We start from the raw sequence: 18,537 nt of genomic DNA on the forward strand, positions 1-18,537 counted from the left end.
GATTGAGTATCTTAAAGGTCCCATATTATAAAAGTGAGATTTTCACGTTTTTTTATTATAAAGCAGGCTTAAGTCCTATATAAATACTGTGAACGTTTTGAAACACTCAATCCACAGGGAAATACAAACAGCCCGTATTCAGAAACTCTGCATTTGAAACAAGCTGTCAGGATTTCTGCCCATTCGTGATGTCACAAATCTACAATATTTAGACCCTTGACACAATTTTAAACGTAAACATTCTAAATGTGTCCCAGTTTATTCCTGGTTGCAGTGTATGTGAATGACATCAACTGACAGGAAGTACACATGGACCCAAGCTGTTGCCTAGCAACGCAATTCTGTTGCAATTCCGTCAAAATGCGCTAAAACGGAGCGTTTCAGACAGAGAATAAATACAGGCGTATTCAGGCAGACACTATGAGGGAAATAAAGTTTTTTTTTAACATTACAGCATGTAAACATGTTCTAGTAGAAACACATAATACAAGTATGAACCTGAAAATGAGTATAATATGGGACCTTTAAATGCAAAATATAAGGTTATATTGTCACTTTTTCCACTGTATATTTACAAACTCCAAAATATGTCATCTAAATCTCAAATCTTGAATCTTTGTTTCCAACTAGGAGATACATGTGTGTGTTTGTAGGAGATGCCTTACTGTCCACAATCATTTAAATACCACACAGTATATAAACTCTGTTGTTGGTCAGTCAGAGTGAAAGGATACAGAGTCCTGGTGCTGGACCGTCCTGGTGCAGATCCCGCTGTGGGCCTGCCAGAAGCGGACCGTGTGGTCGTATCCAGCCGTGGCCAGGATCACCGGGTCGCTGCCCACCGTGCCCTGGTTCACATTCATGCTTCACTGCAGGCTGTCACAGCTCACAGAGAGGCAGGTAGGAAGATGACCCCTGCATGGAAATATACAGAAGACAAGTCAGCTGCAGGTTTAAAACCGTTAAACGACTATTTTAAACAGGGGATTGTTTTAATTCATTATCACACAGTGGGAATAAAACATCTCAACCTTTAAGTCGACGTGCAATTTAGACTACTTAACAGAATATATCTGACAAGTTTGGATTACCTTTAGTTGTTGTTGGTGGTGTTGATGGAAAAATCTGTGTATCCCCGTAATGTGTCCGCTTAGCAACATGCAACGATGTTTCAAAGGTTCCGTTTTGATTAACCAGCGCTTTGCTGCCACCTACTGACATGTTTTATTATAGCAGGTTCAACTCATAATGCACTCATTCAACTATTCAGAATATGAAATATGATATTTTAAGATTATCCTAGTGGTAAAAATAGTCAATGTGTCAAAGACAATTTTTGGAACAGTAATGCAAAACAGCACTTTACTATGGACATTAATGCACTTTTCACGACTGCAAACTGAGGTGTATGACTGCAAATTGTATGAATTTTGTCTGAAACGTTTACTTATTTTATTCTTCTATTGTTATTTTTAGGAATGTTAATTTTAATACTTATTTATTCTATCCTTTTTAATGCACTGATGGGAGCTGGGAGAAACAATATTTTGTTTCCTTCTGTGTATGCAAATACTCAGTGAAATGACAATAAAGTGAATCTTGAATCTTGAAAATAAATACCAGTACCAATGCCAAAATATCCAGTTAAAAAAAGCAAATACACACACTTGTCTTTTTTGATATATTTACTGTATTGTTATTGTTGTTATTATGTATATATTTTGTCCTAATTGTTTGTTATCACTATTATGTAGTCATATTATTTCTTTATATTCGTCTTGTCTCTAGGTGGAGGCTTCAGATAAGCCCAGTGGGTTTTTTGCCTCTTCCTGCACTTTATTATTTTACTATATTATTCATTTATTTTTTTTGTTATGTTGTATAGTCTTAAATTGTGCAAAACAAATAAACAAACAAACTTAACAGTTGCTTTACTGGCGTTTTAATTCAGAATGGGTTAAATTATTGGTATAAAATTGAATTCAACAAATGTAAAAAAGCTTTTTATTTAAATGTAGTTTATTAAACTGATATAGCACCACACAAAGTGTGTTCTCTCAATATGGATATTATTATGAATTTTAAAAAAGTATATGGCTGTAGTAATAATTGAGACAAAATATACATGGGTAAATGTAAAAAACAGTAGCTTTAATTAGGAAATCTTCTTGAATAGCGATTGAAAAGCTTCCATACACAATCAAACAAAAAAGTCATATCTTTCATAAAATATGGGATTTATACCTTACATTTTTTAAAATCAAGACCTGATAACGTAACTTCTTGAATTTGACATGTACCAATGAGTCTGTACCCCCCCCCCCCCTTTTTTTTTTTACAAACAGAGGTATGTATGCATTTCTGCATGTGGGAAATTGTATATATGTATGCAAGTAATGTAATCTATTTCATGGTTGGGTATATGGGTAAATGGGGTGGACATTTTGGAAAAGTGATGTATTATGTTCAAAATCAATAAAGATATGTGATAGAATTTGTTTTTATTTGTGAGTAACCATCAAATAATCTTGTCATGGAACAATAAAGGTTGATTGATAAATTTGACACATAACATATTGACATATACATTTTTTTGTAAACGTGTAGGTTAGTTTAATTAACAGTTGTAAATAGCAGTCAAGCAAACAGTACATTCTTCAATAAATATATATATTTAAATAAATAAGCTTAATAAATAAATAATGCAGAGAATGCATCTATTCACAAAACAAATCCAACATGTATAAATGACTATTGCCCTTGTTAACATGTCAATCAGAACAGAATCACACAGCAGGTAAAGCAGCCAACTGCGACATAAATTGCTTTCCTTCTCACGTTGGTGTGTGTTGTGATCACGGCCGCTGAAGCAGTGCAGACATGTGCTGCTTCACCTCTCCGGGGTCGGCCACCGAGCAGGCCAGGACCGCCCCCCTGATCCCAGTCCTCGTTGTAGTGGATGGCAATATCTACAACACGTTATAAGAAACTTTCAACCTGTTATTTGCTTTTATACCAAACACACAGTGAAGGCAAAGAATCAAAAAGCTACGGTACCTTCACATGTACTTTGCATCTTTCCAAAAGAAATTTCCACTTCATTGCGGTCCGCTCGTCATCAGTCAAACTGGTGAACTCCTCTGTCTGCAACAGATGAAATGAAAATGCTTGTTTTCCCACTTAAATGGTATCCAGAACAGTTTAGTTGTAAACAGAAACATAATACGGCAGGATAGTAGTAGTTCTTATTATTTTCAACATGTACTGGTATTCATCGGTTCTCTCATGTTCTTTAATCATAAGCTGAATAACCATCCTTCAGTTGAAGTGGTACTGACCGTACAGCCGAGTGTCTGTTCTGCCATTGGGCTCCTGAGGCTGCAGGTGTGCAGGGTGCCGGTGTGGTCTGTGAAGTCCACCAGCAGGTCAAATCCTGTGATGGATGAAAAGGCTTGATCCCTCCCTGGACACAGCAGGTTGGTGCAACTCTGTGTGTCCTCAGGCACCTGAAACTTACACCTGCAGCTGAGACAAGGGGGAAAAAACAGACCGATCAAGGAATTGTTTATCAATTATAGCTCATCATGAGTGGCAGACAAACTGATTTATTTCACTTAGCATGTTCAAATAATTGAAGTCAGAGTTGTGTGAACTTACCACCGCGTCTTGATGACTTTTGAAACAGAAGAGTCGAGGTCGAGCCTGGAGATGAAGCTGTATGTGATGCCAAAGAGAGCTTCGGGATTCTCCTGGGCCTTCTGCTTCAGCTGGCTCACTGTGTACACGTCAGTGATGGAGTCCACTGCAGAGACAAATATATGTCTGCAGTCTTATTCTATGTAAAAACAGGCAATGACACAGGCTGTACTTGTCACATTGTCATCTGATAATTCAATGTGTTATATGAGGACAGAGTGGTGATATGCTACTGTATATATATCTTTTTTTAATGTCAACAAATCCCATGAAAAGACAAAAACAAACAGTGCGTTACAGTTCTATTAAAGGGATAGTTTGGTATGAGGTACTCATCCATAGTCGGTGTATTATACCTCTAGTAGTTGGCAGTCGGCACGCCCCCAGTTTGGAGAAACAGACAAGAGTTACTGCACAGAAGCAAAGCAGTGTACTGCTGTGGACGTGGGCCGGCAGCAAAATATATTTAAGCCACCTAAAAGAAAGGCCCACCTAAAAAAATCAATATCAGATTAAGTGTACGCTATATTTAGAATATTTCCGCCAATTTATCTTTCTGTCAGAGAGCTCTTTCCAGAGGGGAACTGAAGCCGTTGTATTTATCTATGCTCTAGCCAAAACCACCAGACTCCGTTGAAGAAGCCTGTAATTTTACCTATTTGGTTTGTTTGTTTGTGTTATTGAGTGACTTTGGGTGAATCAAAACTAACCAAAGTCAAACAAACTAACCAATCAATGCAGCGTCAGACCAGCTCTCGTGTTCTGCGAGGTAAAATTACTGGGTTTTTAAAAAAAAAATAGAGTCCGGTTGCTTTGGTGAGAGCATAGATAACGGCTTCAACTCCCCGTCAGAAACATAGACTGTATAGCTGTCGGATGGAAAGGTAAACCAGTGAAAGGTAATACACTGACTATGGATAAGTACCTCATACAACCCCACTTCAAAACACCTGAACTATCCCTTTTAAGCATCATAAATCCTGGGGAAATTTAAAAGAGAGAAAGAAAAGTCAAACATTAGAGCTGAGGCCCAAAATACAAAAAAACATTTTACATCAAGATACTTCTCATTCTAATACTAATAGTATCAGAACAAGGGGAACCCACCGGGCACATCTTCTGGCTTCTCATCTTGATCCAGAGCACCAGACTCAGATACTTCTTTAGCGTAGCTGAACAGCAGACTGGCCTCTCTGGTGTCTGAGGGCAAATTGCGATTGACGTTGGACGGCAACAAACACCACTGGCTGCTCGGTTGATTTCAACCTTTGCTTTTGACTAATTGCTGTGATATCTTACCGGGATTGACAGTGATAATGGTTTTTGAGTTAACGGTTGCCGTCATGCCGTTGCGAAAGCTGTCAAAGCTAATCTTTGCGTCAGCGATGAAGAGCACTTTGAATGGAGAATAAAAAGTTAAAACAACAGTAAGCTATCTCAAACATAAACACAGTTTCATCTCAGATATCCGCCTCCGTGTTTCTCTTTCGGTACAGTGTGTTAATGGGACGTGACAGACGGGAATAACAGTTACATAAAGATTCATTATGTGGCTGAGAAGGAGCAGCAGCTGTTAACCTACCCGTCTCCTTGGGTATCAAAGTTTGCACGAGCTGAATGGCTTCTCTGTCCCAGCTGTGAGTGAAAACAGAGGTCAGGGAGTTGCTCGGTGAAAATCAAACACACATGGAGTTCAGCAGGTTAATCTAAAGCGTCATGTCACCAAAGAAGATTTGCGGTAACCTAAAGATACACAGCAGCGAGGCACAGGGGCCAATAAGACGGAATATGGCAGCAATTAATCTTCCAAATTAAAATAAAAGGAGCGTGACGCACCAGACGAGAGGGAAGGAAGAGACGGAGTCATCAAAGAGCTTCACTTCCAGCCTCTGCCCTTTGCGTCTGTCTGAAGTGGTGAACTCCTTTGGCTCTCCGATCTGTAAATGTAAACAGAATCATCTGAAGTTTCTATCACAATATCTTCCCTTCCTGAAAAAAAATGCAGCGGAGGGTCTGGCCTCTCTCTGAACTCTTTAGGGCCATTATGGTGAGTCGGTCTGTCCCAGACAAACAATGAGCGTACCGCCGTGTAACCACATTGACTAAACAAGACACAATGAAGTCTATTAGGCAATTCATGAGATATGAATTCAGTAAATTTAGAAAACCAAAGGAATATTTGCTCAGCATCCACACTCGTTGTCAAACACGTCCCACTTCGTGTTTATCAGGCTTCTCAGCCCGGCCTCAGCGACAGGTTCCATGACCTTCCCATGACTGACTTTCATAATGTTACATCAGACCACTTTTTAAGCAACCCTTCCCTTCTTGTTATTACTGTTTTTTAAGCTCAGGAAACTTTCAACAGCCCACCATAGTTGAGTTTACTGTGGAGAAAAAAGGCAGCTGGAAAGCCACCATGTAATGCAACCACTGTGTGAAAATACAGTTTGGTTTCTCAACTAGTTTATCAATTTTCTTCTCATTCCCCTGTTGGGAAAATACCTCTTGAAAACCAACGATATCCCAAAAAATGTCACCACCAGTGTGAACCACGATTGATTCAACAAGCCACACTTATTTGATTGCAGACCATGACTGTTAGCCCACAGAGAAAAGCATTCCGGGAAATGTAGGAAATAACTAACATTAAGTAAAAGTAGACGTGGCAGGTTGATGAAAATACTGAACAAGTAAAAAAAATAATTGATAAATCAAAGCGTGAATATATTCAATGGGGAACTTCTCCCAATACTATTTATCCCTCTGAGAACATCGGGATCGTTGGTGATCCTGGCCGACATTACTATCTTTAAGAGGCTGTAGCGGGCTCAGTTTTAAAGCTAGAGTGAAGATACTGATATCATATGAAACTAGACGACCTAAGACGATCCATTGGTACCAACCATGTCATGTTGGGAAAGGGGCTAAATAACGCTACAAATTTTGGGGAGGTAAAAACTGCAATGGCTGAGCAGTTTCAAGAAAATAATTGCTCGCCATCCAATCGCCGAAAAATGCAATTCTTGCTTTTGATCCCAAATCACAACATCACATTTTCTATGGTGTTCCTTAAGGTCTCAAGGTCTTGGTGTCTTAATGTGGTATTTTTAAGGGATTTTTGATCATTTTGATCAATTCTTGAGTGATAAAAAATGGTTAAATTTAACACCAAATCTGGTATCAACCCAAAAATTGCTGCAACAACTTATGAGGCATAAGTGAGCATGGGAATGACCATCGTATACTTCTATCATAATATTCTTAGCCCTTATATACTTTCAAAATGTATTTTAATTAATTAGTTTTTTTGTTTCTAAATTATGACTGGAACGACTTGACACACAGTGCTGAGCTGCATCTCAAATTAATCTTCAGGTTCCCAGCTTTCAGATGATGTTCACCACTTCTATGTGACATCTACCGTTGACCTGCTATCTCCCCCTAAAGACCCCCCCTCCCCCCTAAAAAAGACAAAAAATTGGTCTATGTGGGTGGGTTAATACTGAAAGATTGTGACCTTAAGGTGCCCTACCGATCTCAGTGCAGCCAGTATATTTATAACCGTGCCATCCAGCTTCTGCCCGTTGGCCACGATGTCTCCCAGAGAGTAGAAGTCTCCGGAGTCCTTCACCGGCAGGTGGATCAGTGGCAGCAGCCTGTCGATGGTGCCCATGTCAGCACACAGACACACCTGGGAATGAGCCTCCGACACCAGCAGCCTGTAGAGGCTGACACAACAGCAGACACACAGGCCTTTGAACCAGCAAGTCCTTTGACACCGTCATCAGACATTACACACTGTTACATCATATTTTACACAGTATTACACAGTGTTAACCTCACTACCCTTGAGCTATTTAAAGCACCACAGGGTGAGCATGACTAATTCCTCTACAATATGTGTATTAAAAGTGTTAATTACCTTGGTGTTGTGGGACAGAATTTGTCCCCTTTCTCTGGGTCTTTGTTGGAAACTAAAGGATTTTCAACGACAACTGGAAAAATAGAAACAATATTGGGTTTATCTTTTTGTTTTAGATTTAAAGTCATTCAACATTTTTAAAATGATGTTGTTACTACATTGTAGCTTGATTTTTATTCTACAAATAAAGAAATACATTACAAGCTGGACATGACCAAAGCTCTATTTTGTACTACTGATATTGACGAATCTGGAAACTAGATATTGATAAATAAATAAATAAATAATTGCCAAATCCACAATGTTTAAGGCTTTGTGAGTAATTTCCTCACCACAGTCCCCAGTGCTGAAACTGTTGGAGAGCCCGTTGACGTAACAATCGTTTCCCCAGGCTGAGACATTGATGAAGAAGTCAGGTGAGTCCTTAATGGTGAAGCTGAAAGTGAATCTGTCTACGCCAATATCTGAAATTCAGATGTATAGGTTTGGTTAGTGTTGCAGTTCAATGGAAAAGAAGAGGAGAAAAAAAAGCTCAGAGTGAACATTAATTATCCGTTCTCCAGAAGAGGGGGCTGGTGTACAAGACACTGAGGTGCAGTGCTGTTAGAGGAATGTAACAGCTTTAGCTGCACTAATATAATAAAAAGATACTAACTTTTTCTGTCAGGAAAGCTTTTGACATCAGTTTTCCCAATGATGATGCCTGCCACTTTCTGAAAAACATTACAAAGACAATGATAGTGTGCGGACAGTTGCAGTTCAACACAGTTTACAAAACAAAAACTCAGGAAAACAGGCCTGAAATACATCCTGCTACACAGTTAAAGAAAATTATTCCTTGCTATTACTGTAGACACACTGCAGCAGCAACAAAAATATAGTTTTATTTTTATTTATTTATTTATTTGCACATATATAAAGCTGCACAAAATCCAGTCAATGAAAAAAACAAAACAAGAAATGTGTCAGGAGAGGTCAAGAAGCCACAGGCTTATACAAAGGACCTCCCCCCAACCCCAGAATAAGAAAAAAAACAATAACAAAAAAGGAAGAAAGATCTAAACTAACATAATTTTAAAAATACAAAAGTTAAACAACAACAAGAAGTACACAAAATGTGCAGAAAAACCTAACCAAACAGTGGAAAACAATTCAATAAAAACAATGAAATACATGCAGAAAAAACAGTACAGAAGAAAATAAAATAAATCTAAACATATCAAAAGATAATTAGACATAATAATTAAATGTGATGATAATTTCCTTTTACAATGTTCTAAGGATAAAGAGCTCTTGATAGAAATCATCATGAACTCACCGGATGAGAGAAGTTGGGATGCAGCTCAGAGATGGCAATGTAGGTTTGAGCAGCCATGTTGTTTAATCATCACTTAATCCCTTTATCCAGTCCAGTATTTATTGTGTTACAGACTCTGTAAAACAACCCAAAACAAATAAAACAATGAGTTGTGGTTTAATTCCACCTGGATTAAATGTATTAAAGTGATTTAGAAAAAAAGTTTGGAAATTAGTGTTTGGTGGATTATTTTTCTGTTGTTACAATGCTAATGATCATTGTATTTTACATCGTTGGAAAGCCTGTTTATTCACCTTCACAATGATTTCTAGCTTGTAAGGATCATGCATTAGTGGGATTAGCAGCACAGCTGATTATGTGGGTAGCGCCCAAGAAAAATTTGCCAAAATGCTCTGCCAATGGTAAACAGTGTATTCTCCTGTTGGTACTGACTCTTGTTTTGAGTTGGTTGGTGGATTGGATGATTGAACTCTCTATCAGTAATCCTGATATCATGGCACCTCCACCTCCTCCTCATCCAGGTTGGTGACCAGCATGAGGAAGAGGTGCCAGGCTGTTGTGGCTGCGTATGGATCTTCCACCACTACTGAGGCTCCTGACGGTGTATTAAATAAAGTGTAAAATTGCCAATATGTCTTGTTTGTTCCTTGTTACTGATAGAGAGTTCAATCATCCAATCCACCAAACAACTCAAAACAAGAGTCAATACCAACAGGAGAATACACTGTTTACCATTGGCAGAGCATTTTGGCAAATGTTTCTTGGGAGCTACCCACATAATCAGCTGTGCTGCTCATCCCACAAATGCAAGATCCCTATAAATTGGACATCTGCAGCTGTCAGACTCCACAACCAGCTCTGCTCCCAGTAGACCACTTACACACCATAAAACTGACAATAACAAGATATTTTCAGGTGGAATTTCATTCATTCATTCTCACTGTGCAATATCATTTTCCACTTGTGCAATTTTGTTAATAGTCTGTTTATTGTCAATACTGTATATACTGCTCCTATTTTTATACTTCCTTCTGTTTAAATGGTTCATATTTTGTTACACTTTGTTTAGCTCTTTTTTACTGTGTTAGCTGATGCATCTTGTTTTTTGCACTATCCCCTTTGCTGCTGTACATTGCACATTTCTCCACTGTGGGACTAATAAAGGAATATCTTATCTTATCTTATCTTCTCATTGTGAAGGTAAATAAACAGGCTTTCCAACCATGTAAAATTTCAATGACAATTAGCATTGTAACAACAAAGAAATAATCCACCAAACACAAGTTTCAAAACTTTTTTTTCTGAGTTTATTTCTAACATTATCTAATACTGGAGCTTAAAGCAAAGAGTAACTAGTTAGTTAGCTAAGTAGTTAGCATGTTACTAGCTGACTTCCTGTAGCTAATAGTGATAGAGTGAGGCTAATGCTAACTTTAGATAGCTATCTAGCTGACTTTTTCACTGCTATTCCTCCTCTACTGACACCATAGTGTGAGTATTGCAATTTTATTTTGTTCTTAATGTATTATTGATTAAAATAGCTTAATTTCAGCTACACTTAAGACGCTTTTCTGTTTTAAATTAGTTATATTTTTACCTGTTTTCCTCCCTGTTTATTGAGTTTTTTTCGCGGCAAAACTGTTGCTTAGCGACAGAATCTACGTTGCTCAGGTGCTGCCTTCAAGTGCAGTCGGAAAAGATACGACAATTTCAAGTATCGAAGGAAAATAGAGGCTGATGGGCATGTTTTAGCAATATGTTTTATAATATGCTGTTATATTTATATACATGTTGTATCCTGACTGTCAGAACATATTAAAGAAAACGGCTGTTGAATAAATGATGCATAGTTATTGTTATTCAGCCACTAGCTACAGCTATAATATACAGATTTTAAAAAAATCCAATTATATAAAATCCACATATGGATTGCTATTAGGAGCTAGTAAATGTTGCCTACAGGCAGTAATTAAAACTCAGATGAAGTAATTTGCAACTTTCTTTGTACTGTAAAGCAAAACAACACCCATCAATTATTTACTTACTAAAACCATTACTTATATTAAATCATCAGTCTCTTAGCCTGTTATTATGCAGTGCAAGCTCTGTGCTGCATGGTGCTCACTCATAGAGCACACAAAGGAAAATATGCTTGCACACCACCCATTTTCTCCCAGTTAATTTATCCCCCCAAAAATCTTTATGGATGTAGTTTTATTTTGTTCAATTTCTGTTGGAGGCCATGTATGAAATTTCATTTATTTCTTTATATTTTATATAGTATTATATTATTTATTTGTTTATATATGTTTGATACATTATAATTTTATTTATTTTTATTTATATTTCACCATTTTTACTTTCCTCCATAAAAATTTCCAAAACAATTTCACATGCACTAATATCCTACTAGAAATGTATAATTTGCTCTTGCTAATTTAGACATTAGAATGTGACACTGCTAATTAAACATCCACTTCTCTGATTCCTACTTTGTTTAGAATATTTCCTCCATAAGTTACCACCTACAACTATGATCAGTTAAAACATCTTTTGTAGTGGAAAAAGACCTGCATTCACCCAATGTTTTGGTAGACTTTATACGTGATGGATGAAATCTACAATTTCAACACACATTCAGTACAGTAAACATCTGTACAGCTGCGCAAACATGCATGAAATGGGACTGAACAATACAGCTGCTATCACTGATGGGCCCATTGACTGGAAGCTGTCAATTATACACACATCCACCTCACACACACACACACACACACATTATATTTGTCATCTCTTTAAAAGGTGTCCCTGCACCTCAGACTCTGCTATCACCTTGATAATCCATCCCAGTCATCATCCACAGCGTGGGATTTGCTCTCAGACGGCTCTGATGAGATGAATTTGACAGTTTCCTGGTTTGTTTTGATAACACAAAGCTGTATCTGACGTGTGATACTGGCTCATACACCTAAAGAGGAATCAAAAGGTGTAACAGTAAACCCTCATTCAGCTTCACACAGCCTTGTTCCTTTTCCACGGTGACTAATCCTCGCGGTTTGGCGTTTGGATCGGATATCTCATCCCTGTGACTAATGTTGATTTTTAGGCAGTAATATGTCTGTTGATGTGATTCTACGGTCAATGTGTTCCTAATCTGTGAGAGAAAACAGAGCAGTAGCAGCCGTTCAACACCATAACACAACATGGAGAGATTATTTCTCAGCAGACAGCCTGGTGTGTAACGTCCCATCGATGTATTGATGGACTTTTGTATAATGTTTGTATAATGTGAACTGATTAAATACATTGAACATGCAGCTATACGCAGAGGAATCGATCACCAAGTGCCTGGCTATTCAAATGAAACCAAATTTCAAATTCTAATTTCATTAGGTTTTTCTGACTACAGTGTGTGAGTCCATTAATCACAGCGGCACTGTAAAGCATCATCAGATAAATCAAGTGAAAGTTACTTTTGCTTCAATGATTTATCCATAATGAATTCACGGCCTGCAGTTAATCTGTCATCAATCACACTTTCTTCCGATATCCAGCCGGTTCTTTTCAAGTGATTTGAATAAACTGTTTGAATTTCTTTATGATAAGCAGCCACATAAGGTCTGGCATGTCACATCTGATGGCGTGACTTTATTTAGAGACGAGCAGGAGGTACCTGCAGGGCTGAAAAACACAGTCCCTGCAGGAATGTGTTGGGATTGGGTGGCCTCTCTTCCGCAGGTCGGCTCCCTGGAGGGCCTGCAGCCGTCTGACCACTCCTCGGCTATTAATCCATCATCTCACTGTGTGTGTGTGTGTGTGTGTTTTCTCAGTGCATATAGTAGGGTTTTGCGTTATCACACAGGCATTATGAACACAGAGGATTCCATAGAAAATGAGGCAAGTATAACAACTGCAATCAGACGTGATACTTTTTGTAGTTGAGTAATGTTGTAGTTGAAGTGTACAGTAATTAGCCTTCAGGCTTGCTGGCAGCCATATTGGCATGATATTGCCTCAGCACTTGGTTAAGCTGATTTGGTTAAACAATATGCACCTTGTCCATCTCAACTAAACTACGCATGCTTTCTGTGCCTTTTCTTCTGTGGGAATTCAATATCATGCCACTGACACATCAATCAACGTCTTGTTGTGGACACTCTTGATGCTTTTTAAGAAAACTGCATTTCTGCACTACACACTTGGAATAATAAGACAAACTTCATCTGGAAAAACACAGGCATCAAACACCACAGTTTCAAGAACAATGCAACTGTTTTATATAGTTATGCTCTCTTCTTTATGCTTAATTGTATTGTGTTATACTGTATGCTTGCTATATATGTGAATGTTGTAAAAAAAAGATATATTATAGCTCTACACTGCCATTTTGGCCCAGCCGCTATTGTAAAAGAGAAAATGTATCTCCCTCACCTGGGTAAATAGAAAATATAACATAAAGACTATAGCCATCGTCAAATTTGCACCCAAAAGTACTATATTAAAGAGGTTATGCTTAATTTGTTTACATTCATTAATGTTAAAAAAACGCTTTATTTTTCTCATACCGGCTGTGCTGCAGCACCGCTTTTTACCCTCTGTCTGATACCCTCTGTTTGAGCTGAGGGCGTGCCAAACTAGCCGCTAGGCAGTTATTACGGAAATGTGTTACTTGGTGACATCACCACGTTACGAAAGAAAAGGCGAGACTTCAAGCAAGGCGTTTCAGGCAGTTCAGGAGCAGTGTTTCTGTGGGGGAGAGTAACTCCCTTTGGTGTGGACTTTGGGCTTTGTAACTTTGCGATAAAACGATATAACACAATAAAGAAAAGGGATAAACCACAAAAGCATAATAGGCCCTCTTTAAAGTATTCTCTTTTATTGATGCCAATACAAAGTGAACCACACCCAAAAAGCCATTAAAAGTACATTCTCTTAAGTATTACAATTTTGAGGGAAATATTATCACTACATGTACACACACTTTTTTATTTGACAGCCATACTAACTTAGTACAATATGAGCATATAAAATATGATGCATTGATAACTACCCTATAGTATATGAAACAGTTAATCTAGCTCCACCATAACCAGCTACAATCAGTAGTCAAAACTCTATCCAATAATCCAATAATATAAATAATATTATATAACACTGACAGCAGCGAAACACCAGTGCTTTTGAGACCAAGAGTATATTTTGCTCATTTAAGACCTTTACTTGTAATAAAGTATTTTTACATTGTGGTATTGCTATTTTATTTGAAGTAAAAGATTTGATCATTTTTACCCTGCTGTTCATATTTGGGCGATTCTCCACCGGACCTCCACGATGGCACCAGACAGGAGATTTGTGGTTCAGCTGGACACCCTGTGTAAAACATGAGAAGAGAGGAGGAAGCAAAGACACCGGCGACTGCCGCTCAGAGGCATGGCAACACAAAGACAACACAAAGCCAAGTCCTTTTAGAGCTGCAGGGACTGAAAGGATCCCTCTTTAGTCTTTTATTCGTTCTTTGTCAGACTGCACAGAGTCGTGGTTTGATCTAAATCACCATTTGTAATCAGGAAGTCAAAAGAACTGATGTTTACACTATAGCCACATGTGATGTACCAAAAAACCCTACACAGGAAGTGGGCAGACAAGTTGTAGTTATAGGTTGGTGAACCAAAGGGTTTTAATTCACATGCAAGCATGCACTCACACATAGACAATAGAGTTATTGTTAAGGATTTTTTTTCAGTGCACCATCTCCTGAATTCTGGATCTAATCATTATTTTATTGAATCCGATCATTAAAACATATTGTTCTGAACGGTGAGCAATATCTTGGCGTGGCCCAAACGTCTACGTCCAAGTATAGCTTTTGCAGTCGTTGGCAGCAGCCTCCGCAAATCTTTATTGGCTTCCAGAAGTGGAAGACGTCCAAACTGCAAGTATGTGTACACTGTAATTTCCCTGCCACCTGTGTGACTAACTACACTGTATAGCTGCTGCACCGCTGGGTCTGCTCACAACCATTGAATCCAGCTGGGCTCTGGTAGAACAATGCAGTCTGTCTCCTCATCCCCGTGTCCAGTGAGAGGGGGGGTGTGCACGACTGACTGTGGAGGAAACCTTAAATGATGTTAATAACGTGCTGTTGAAAAGCAACACAAAGACAGAGATCGGTGGCATGCATGATGTCAGCTCCCATTATTACTGTATGCCACCATATTGAGGTAATAGGAGGAAAGCTGTGGCATTGGTCATGTTATTGCTAACCCATGAAACTTAAATGAGACGGGAAACGTTACATTATGTAGCATAAAAATGAAAACTAAATGAAGAGGAAGTGACATTTCTGCCACAAAACATGACTGAAATTAAGCAACAACTCTATTCAGTTATGTCTGTGTTCCCACGCTGTAGCCGGATGTATGAATCAACGTTGATACAGCTTGTGGTTTGGCCGCTTTCATGTCACCGTCTGCACAAAACAGGTACCGCCATATACACGCCCAGCTCAGGCATGTTTTTTACCTTCCTGTTGTCTGGCATGCACAGTTATGGCCTTAATCCAAATTTGCGGCGTCCTTGTAGTGAGAACAAGTGGGGGATGGGCGGATAAATTCAGTCTGTGACATTACTTCGCAAACCTCTCAGCAACCACAGCTAGTGCCATCATAGAGGTGGAGTCAAGAATTGTCTGTGTATATAGATAATGGAAAAAAAATACTAAAAAATGACTATTGAACATGATATATTTATATTTAATTACCTTTAAGAGGCATCTTCCAAATCCATACTACATAGGATACTAATTCTAAGCCGGTTTTGAGTATGTAGTCGTGTTCGTAATGTGAACAAATGAAGTATACTCTGCAGACAGAATGCATACTAAATACGGGGTTGTGTCTAGAAGAAGGTAACCCGGAAATTGCGAAAAACTCCCCGACGACCTATCCTAACCTTAACCCTTCAAGATCAATAACTAACTTTAACTATTCAAGGTCAATGCCTAACCTGAACTATTCAAGGTCAATGCCTAACCTGAACTATTCAAGGTCAATGCCTAACCTTAACCATCTCGCGAGAATTTCCAAAATTATGGGTGACTTTCCAGACACGACCTAAATACGGTTGATTTTCGAGTGTTGATGGATACTATTCTCCCACAATGCAATGTCAAAAGGAAATGGAGGCTGAGAAGACATTTTTATTTAGTGTTGGCTCCAGGAGAAAACCAGGTCTGAAAAGTGAAACCAAGGCAGAAGTGCCTTAAACTTGCATTCTTTCTAATAGCCAGCAGGGGGCGACTCCTCTGGTTGCTAAAAGAAGTCTGATTGTATAGAAGTCTATGAGAAAATGAGCCTACTTCTCACTTGATTTATCACCCCAGTAAACATTGTAAACATGAGTTTATGGTCTCAAGCGCTAGTTTCAAGTCTTAAGTAAAATAATCAATAAAGTAGGGTATGCTTTAGGGTGTGGCTACCTTGTGATTGACAGGTCACTACCACAACGTTGTCCGATCTGTGTGGTATCCATTTTTTCGTCTTACAACTTTAACCCTTTCACAGTGTGTTTTCAGTTCATGAAAGTTAATTGGAACATTTCGGTCGCCTAAAATTGTATTATTCAGCGTTTGGTTGTATTTAACTCCACCCTCTCATGTCACTTCTGGTTGCAAAGAACCAAGATGGCGACGGCCAAAAACCAAGACAGCGACAGCCAAAATGACGAACTCAAGGCTTCAAAACGGCCTTCCACAAACCAACGGGTGACGTCACGATGACTACGTCCACTTCATACAGTCTATGCTCTTAACCACAAATGTCAACCTCATGATTCATCATCCAACAGCTGCTGAAATATTTCACTCTGGAGCAACGCGGTGGACCAACCAACCAATGGACCAGTATTGCCATCCCTATAAAGCCGTGATGTTAGCATGGCTGAAAAACAAACGTTTTAACTTTTCAAATTCATGTTTTTTTTCAGCTCCCAATACAGCACATCATTACTTTCCAATCTGTTTGGAACATGGAAGATGTTCGTTATTTGATATTTTATGGACAACAGTGGGGTATTGTGTTACTCACCCTGAATCAGATTTTCTGTAAGTGAGTGTGTGTATTTTGTGATGCACACTGCTTACATGTGCGTATATGTGCGTGTGTGCTTACGTAGTTTTCAGTATCGAGTCACAGAGCATCACTCAATTCATACTTTTTATCCACTTGGACAAAACTCCCGCCTGATATACTGCCACTGTCAATTTAATGTTACAGAGAAGTTTTCACCCATCCATCACTTTAACTGTGGAGCTGTATTTCAGCTACATCAAAGCCCGCCATGCTGTCTCAGTCTATCACAAACGTCTTCACAACATCCAATGTTTAGGTATAGTTCCCCTCTGACAAGCCGTGACAGAAATATCTCCCTCCACATTTGACCCCGGGAGTCTTTTTCTTTCAAAATAAAAAAAAAAAAAAAAAATCTTTGAAGTGTTTTTTCTTCCTAAAATGAGGGGAGAAACACATTTCTTCAATTATTACGGAGTGATATATGAAACAGAAGCTTTCATTTCTTTGCCGCATGTGTTCCACTGAACAATGAAATCATTATATTCTGGAGCATCGCCCCTGAAAGTGGTACAAAGCAGGACACAGTTTCATGCTATAGTGACATTTATGAGCTGATTGTTAAATGGTTTCAGTGTTGCTTTGTTTAGGTGCTGATTTTATGGTACGTGGGACTGATGTTCTGCGTAAAGCATCATCTGTATGGCCTCAACATATGCAGACAAACGGCTTTTCAATTATTTATAATGGAATATTGTCTTTGGAGAGTCTCGTTAGAGGGTGAAATATGGAATGTTTGAATAACAGTGACATAAAGTCTAGTGAAGTGCTTACTGTTTGGAATATAAAACTCATTATGGTGTATTATTGGACTTATTATAAGACTTTGACTTTCCAAAGAGTACCAGATTTGGGCATGAATCAGTTGTATTTTTTTTTTCCAAAACTGGAATGAACACTTGAATTTTTGTCCTCTAATTTACTGGTGCCATGGTTAGAAATGCTCGAGGTTCAAGAATCTCATATAACAATATAAAACAAAATGTAATTTATCAGATCTGTATTTCTATGCATTGTTTATGGTCATGGTGTGGTTAGACGTGTCTCTGTTTTTCTCTTCCTCTGTCTTTCCTATATCCTTATCATAGTTATGATCTGTTTACTGAAGGATATAATATGCAGTATATAAAGACAATCAGTTCCACTGATATTGCGATTTCTCAAGATCTCAACGTTATTTTACCCTTTAATAAAACATCTCTAGCTCTGTCTGTGCTGTACACCATGTGCTGCAATCAACATCTCTCTCATATCTGTCTGTTAAATACGAAGCTACAGCCATGCCATGTTAGTTAAGCGTTAGCACATAACCCCTCGTAGAACCACAACTTACACTTACACTTTTACACTTCAGTTTTTGTAGGAATTATTTATAATAAGTTAATAAGTGACCTTTAGAGGTGCTAGTAGGCAGATTTTTTCAAGCTTTAGACAGAGCCAGCCTAGCCAAGCTCAGTTTTCATGCTAAGCTA

The 18,537-nt window shown here is 38.4% G+C and overlaps 2 protein-coding genes across 4 annotated transcripts in view; both read right to left on the reverse strand.

Moving 5' to 3' along the window:
- The window catches only part of mlst8 (MTOR associated protein, LST8 homolog (S. cerevisiae)), a 5,911-nt gene extending 4,708 nt beyond the window's left edge, over positions 1–1,203 (reverse strand). The window contains exons 1-2 of the mRNA XM_037755610.1: positions 1,092–1,203; positions 735–915 (exon numbers count right to left, since the gene is read on the reverse strand). Of these exons, the coding sequence (XP_037611538.1) occupies positions 735–863 (129 nt within the window). The 5' untranslated portion in view covers positions 864–915; positions 1,092–1,203. The remainder of the gene's footprint in view (positions 1–734; positions 916–1,091) is intronic.
- A 1,281-nt stretch (positions 1,204–2,484) lies between these two features.
- meiob (meiosis specific with OB-fold) lies at positions 2,485–14,349 on the reverse strand. 3 transcript variants are annotated; one of them, XM_037755594.1, is made up of 14 exons: positions 14,229–14,349; positions 8,940–9,054; positions 8,277–8,334; positions 7,954–8,085; positions 7,622–7,694; positions 7,232–7,427; positions 5,533–5,633; positions 5,231–5,331; positions 4,996–5,091; positions 4,804–4,896; positions 3,658–3,802; positions 3,339–3,525; positions 3,058–3,144; positions 2,485–2,969 (listed from the first exon to the last, which is right to left on the reverse strand). In XM_037755594.1, exons 2-14 carry the CDS (start codon positions 8,994–8,996, stop codon positions 2,856–2,858), a joined length of 1,440 nt encoding a protein of 479 aa, XP_037611522.1. In that variant the 5' UTR covers positions 8,997–9,054; positions 14,229–14,349; the 3' UTR covers positions 2,485–2,855. The 3 variants fall into 3 exon arrangements, with proteins under 3 accessions (XP_037611522.1, XP_037611523.1, XP_037611521.1); XM_037755595.1 differs by lacking the exon at positions 14,229–14,349 and adding an exon at positions 10,537–10,602 and having other exon boundaries at positions 5,279–5,331; XM_037755593.1 differs by lacking the exon at positions 14,229–14,349 and adding an exon at positions 10,537–10,602.
- Positions 14,350–18,537: the final 4,188 nt, after the last annotated feature.

Source organism: Sebastes umbrosus, chromosome 20 (genome assembly GCF_015220745.1).
Source record: "Sebastes umbrosus isolate fSebUmb1 chromosome 20, fSebUmb1.pri, whole genome shotgun sequence".
NCBI lineage: Eukaryota > Metazoa > Chordata > Actinopteri > Perciformes > Sebastidae > Sebastes > Sebastes umbrosus.